Source organism: Pygoscelis adeliae, unplaced genomic scaffold (assembly GCF_000699105.1).
Source record: "Pygoscelis adeliae isolate BGI_AS28 unplaced genomic scaffold, ASM69910v1 Scaffold342, whole genome shotgun sequence".
NCBI classification, from domain to species: Eukaryota; Metazoa; Chordata; class Aves; order Sphenisciformes; family Spheniscidae; genus Pygoscelis; species Pygoscelis adeliae.
The window spans coordinates 1,012,658-1,018,370 of NW_008824437.1; the positions used below are offsets into that span (position 1 = coordinate 1,012,658).

The 5,713-nt window shown below is 43.9% G+C and overlaps 1 protein-coding gene across 1 annotated transcript in view; it reads left to right on the forward strand.

The window, feature by feature from the left end:
* The window catches only part of COL22A1 (collagen, type XXII, alpha 1), a 215,563-nt gene that overhangs the window by 108,450 nt on the left and 101,400 nt on the right, over positions 1–5,713 (forward strand). The window contains exon 14 of the mRNA XM_009320934.1: positions 3,733–3,786. Coding sequence (XP_009319209.1) covers positions 3,733–3,786 — 54 coding nt within the window. The remainder of the gene's footprint in view (positions 1–3,732; positions 3,787–5,713) is intronic.

Here is a 5,713-nt window from a genome sequence, read left to right on the forward strand (position 1 = left end):
TTCAGCAGGGGATAAAAGACAGCTGTAAAGCAGGGCTGGGCTGAGCTGGAGGCACTCTGGATATTGTTTTGCCCTTCAGTGGGATTTGGGAGTGGATGAAATGAACTGGATTCATCATCCACAAATGCCTGTCAGCTGCATCTCTCCTATCATATAAATAAATACATATTTTTTCTCTGTCCTGCAGAGAAATTACAGAATCCTGTAATTCCTGTAGTGGAATTACAAACCAGTAGGCTATACGATGCTCCTTGTGGTATGAAGTTCCTCACTCTTGCTTTGCAAAGCTTTTACAAACCAAGCTAAACCAAGGCATCACCATCTACCTCCAGAAGGGCTTGATCCTGGAAAATGCTCCATATTTCCCACCAGGGTCATGAGGCGCATATAGTTCAGCCAAGTAACAAGGCAATGCTGAATAGAAGTTCAGCACTATGGACTGGCAGGATAGGTGCTGGTGGGGCTGGACCTAAAGATGTCTGACTAGGCAGTGCTAAGTGCTCCCAGGGAAGAGGCGAGCTTGGCTAACCTCAGCCTCTCAGCTACAGTGGCTAAATATAAAACGATCGTGTGCTTTCACAGTGATTTTTATTTACTTCAACGGATGTGCTGGCTATATGCAGTGTCCTTGAGCTGGATTCTGGCCTGAGCTATTTTAAGAAACAATCCTGATTGTTGACAGGGCTTTAAAATCTAAAATATGAATCCACACTCCTTTACTCCTCGGCATAAAGCCCAGCCACCTCGCTGGTGTGGAACAGGGTATGTAGAGATGGACGGAGGTAGAGCAATCAGAAAGGTCACATCTCCAATTACTGTTGTAATGATTGTTTTTTGCCAGATCACTTATTTTTATTTAAAATCATCAGCATCAATACTGTTGCTCTGGGCTCTACCCCAGGCTCCAGGGAGAGCTACCTTGCAGTTTCTCTGGTCGGTTGGGATGCGGTCCTTCCCGGCTCAATCCATCATAATTTGCATTGAACTAGGCAAGCGCAGTGCACGCTCAGCAGCTGTACGTGTACCCCTGGAAATTCAGCCCCCTGTTTATCTGCTTGGCTGAGGGATTTCCAGTCTTTTGCCTCAGTGGGAATTGCCAGTACTTTCTTTTAAAGAGGTGCCTCGCAGCTTTTACAGACCTCATTAATTGTGTGAAGCTTCCAGTAGCACAGGTAAGGGTCCTGCAGACTTCTGGTAATAGAACTTCAATCCACAGAGGTACCGTAATGGATGATGAGCCCATTAGGGTACATGAATGGGTTACAGGAATGAAATGGCCTCAGTATGTCACCTCCGGTTTTACTGCTTTTGCTGCTCAGTGAAGTCTCCGGGGGAGATTGTTCCTAGCTCAGTGTCTTCATCATAAAAATGTGTGGGGTTTTTGGTGTTTGTTTTTTTTTTCTTTTTCATCAAACTTGGTGGGTAAACTTCATTACTCACCAAGAAGGATGTATGATCCTGCTGGCTACGAGCTGGTGGAAGCAAAGAAGAGCTCTCAAAGTCAGCTTTGTGCTAATCAGTGTTGGAACTTCTGGTTATAGAAGATGCCACGGTGGTCTCAGATAGCAAGAAATATCCACTGGTCAGTGGAGAAGGCTCCTGCATACATATGTGGGACCTGGCACGTTAATTTAAATGGAGTAAGTGGGTCCAGAGAAAAAAGGCCATAGCTCAGGTCCCTCACTGTATGATATTATAGCAGTGAAACAAAGCTTGAATTTTTAAGACCAGGCCCTTTAGCCTGTAAAATTCTGCAGCAGATATTCAACCTTTTCCTTCTTTATTTTCTGTATCTTTAATAAAAGGTTAAAGAGATTTTCTGTGGCTGTCATTGCTATGGCACTGACATAGCTATAGCATTCCCATCTGAACTGACAGTTATCTGCACTTGATAGAAAAAACAGAGGGAGAGGGAAAAAAAATCAAGCCTTTGAAATATAAAGTATTAGGTAAGAGTTTCATTTTGACAAATTTCCGTCTTCTTGTTCGCTTCAGCTGTTGAAGGTCTCACACTTCCCTGGTTTACCAGACATGATCTCAGCACAGGCCTTGAGTGGGATCAGCAAGTCTTCTCATCCAGACAAACCCAGTTTCTCTATCTATAATTTTTGCTGAATGTTGTAACCATGTTTTAGGTAATGGTACTGAGTTGGACTTTGATAATTTGGACAACTCGGAGCAGGCCTCTATTTCTGTAGGGGTTTCGCCTACACTTTGATAGTAGTATTTTTCTGCGGGCTGAAGGCAGAGATTTAAGTGCATGCCTGCTGCTCTCCCTCTGCCACTAGAGGATTTGCACCGCTTCCTGACCTTGCAGAGGTCCTCAGGTGCCTGATGTTGTAGAGATCCCAGAGCCACCTTTGTTTGTGCCTAAGCCCAGCTCTTGTTAACCTGTTCGTGAATCTCCCCCCCGAGTTTGCGATGTGGTTCGCTTCAATACACAGGTTCAACCACGTTACAGCTGGGCTGATGACCTGTTCACAAGTTTCAGGGCACGGCTTCATCTGTTTTAACAAGTCAAGTCCTCTCTGGCAGAGGGAGGGGACAGTTTTGGCAATGCATTGCTTAAAGCAGAGGTGAAACAGCAGCCAAGTACAGTCCAGCCAGCCTGCCAGGTCTGTGCATAACGACTGCTCCAAATGAGATTGTCATTTGGGCTAAGGCAAGTGTAAACAGTGGTGTGACATGACCAGCCTCCTGGGCACTCCCACTGGGACAAAAAAGCTTCGGTTCTGCTAACAGTTCATTGCAAACACATCTCGCATTTTTAATTTTTTTTTTAATGAGAAACATCTATTAATATGAAACATAGAAATTGTTTAAAAATAAAATCTTGATCTGTTTTAAAGCCTTATCCACTACAGCCACTCAGTACAGGAGTTAACAAGATGAGAAAGGAGAAAGAAAAGGAAAGTGAGATAAATAATGAAATAATCAGCCAAATAGGTGGAATAATAGATCTAACCAGTTCGCATGGCCACCTTGTCAGGCCCAGGCTGCCTCCATAGGGTGGCTCTGAGGGCTGATCCTGTTCAGCTGAGGATCCAGACCATTTGCGTGCATTGTAAGGTACATAAAAGCACACAGCAAGAGTGCTCTCCATTTCAGTTTACCTTCTCCAGGGAGAGTCAGTGTGTAACCAGCTGAAGAACTGCTGAAACGTACCTGATCCTCTTGCATTTCTCTCACTTATGCTGAAAATAAACATTGGAGAATATAGTTCTGATCTGTTTCTTTTCATTTACTTTTCAAAATATGTAACACTTTTAAGTCTATGGTTCATTTATGCTGGGCTGCAGCCTTTGCTGCAGCATCTGCAGCAATGTACGCCTGTGCTTTGTTGCACCGACATCGTGTTCAGGAGTCAAGACAGAGCTCAATCACCCTGCGCACAACAGGCAGGCAACAACTGCCATTGCCAAAGCTTCTGAAATAGCCAGTAGAGGAACTTGCATGGGACAGTTTGCCTTTGTAGGGCAAGACTGAAAGCTGAAGAATAAACCTGCTGATGTTTGAGCACTGGGGACAGAGGAAAACATTGGGGTGTCACTTTTGGTAAGTAGCTGGAAAGTCAGACACTGCTCTGTGTGTTAGCACTGAGACAGTTGAGAAGCCTCAACAGCCCGCTGTGAGCTCAGGAGTGCAAGCTACAGCTCTGAATAACTGATTTTATTCTTGTCCTTTTGTGTGAAACAGTTTTTGATGTTTTACTGTATCTCAATTCCTTGCCAGGGATCTGAGGGAAAACAGGGTCCTCCAGGAATTAAAGGCTACGTAGGAGCACCGGTAAGTCATGGCTCTTATTAAATTTTTGGCACTCTAGAAACTTTCTCCACTTTTTCAGTGTGTTCTGCCCACCTATTTTTTTTTTAATTAAGCAGTTATAGGGTATGTCTGACCACTTACCTGTACTATGTCCAGATAGTGACATTTTCTTGGCTTCATTGAGTTTCTTCTGATTTCTTTAAATGAGAACAGACCCGTGGCCAGTAGAGAGATGTCAGTAGAAATGACTTGATTACAGGGATAACAGCTGGTGATTTTGTGATGCTCCCACTGTAATGCAATTGCTTTGGTATATGTTGATGCACCATTTATATGGTGCTTGAAAACTTCATCATAACACCAAGAAAAAATACCACCTCCCAGCAAGTTTCCAATCATATTTTCAAAACTGTCAGGGAATAGCCTTTGGGCTCAGGGGACAAACCTGCTTTGAATGAACGGACAGCAAGACCAAAATAAATCAGAGTCTATCAAGTTAGCATCTCTGTCTTGTGGTCTCACCTTGGTAATTATGGAGGCAGCCTTTAAGCTGGTGTTGTAAAGGCTGATTGGATTTTCTGAGGTTTAATGACTCGACTGTACATCAGTGCGCTTTAGTGGCATACCAGATGTGCTCATGCACTGAAAGATTTCCCTGTGCCGGACGAGGACTTGCTTTACAGCTCACCACAAAGGGGTCCAATGTCTTCAAAAGAGCTTGTGCACTTTTGTCTTTGCCCAGGTGCATGCTGTTTCCCTGTATGGTCTAAGGCTGAATTGTATTAGGCTTGAAGATGATGAAATGAATATGGGGGTGGCATTACCTGCCGATGTGATAGACTCTTGCAACATTGATGAGATAAATGGACAATGCTATGCTCCTTGAGTCACCTTTTTGTGTGAGAAGCAAAGCACTCATGTGGTGCACCGTTACTGAAGATCCTATCCATTTCTGTCATAAGATTGGCATTTGGCTTGGGCTGCTGGGGAGGAGCAAGGCAATAATCATCTACTCAGTCTACATGAGGGCCCCATAGTTATTCGTGCATTAAAGGAGTCATATTTTTAAACCTCCTGCCATTTGGTTTTTGGAAATAGTAGGGTTATTTCTTTGCAGCATGGGAAGCTGTGCAGGCTCTGGTTGGGTTGTTAGAGATAGACAGGGCTGTAGAGAGTTTGCTCACAGTCAACCATGGCCTGAAATCTGAAAATCTTAATTATCTAAATCATCCTATGGGCCAAATAAACCCAGCAGACATGTAGCTCTCATTAGCTTGGAGGTAAGCCTCCACTATAGTGTAAAGTAAATTGAAGTTTAAATACAAATGTGTTATTAAAATAAGAAGCATTTTAAGCTTTGGCAGTTTTAGAGAGGTCACTACTGACTGAGCATATTTGTCTGCCTGTAGTCATTAGTTGGTTGCTCAGTTGCTACAATAAAGGTAAAATACAAGGTGCTTCCCGTGCCAAGGGAAGGTGAAATCTGTTCCTGCCCGTTGAGTCGATCACCTGTATTAGCATCTCTGTCTTTCATCAAACTAAGCCCCAGCAAATGGTTCTGGTGTACCTGGGAGGAGATGAATAATGCAGTCCAGATGAACACTGGTATTGGATTCACAGCGCAAAAATGTGCTTGGGCCTCCAGGACAGGGATTATCCAGCATTTGCCAGTTCTCAGAGGTACCTGCTGTCCGCCTAGCTACTGCATCCAAAACCACCAGGAATGGGCATTCTTGCTTGTTTATGCAATAGGTTTTTCCATCAGTATTGTCCTCTACCTAAGTCCTCATTGTTTATGAGCAACATAAAAAATGCAGAGCATTGGATGTTTTCCAGACCATCTGCAGCTGTGGTGTGTTCCCTGTCCCTCCACACTGCTCTTGGCAGGAGGGTAATGTATCTGCGGGCAATATAATATTACAGACATTCTTGGGCCCACGGGTCATTC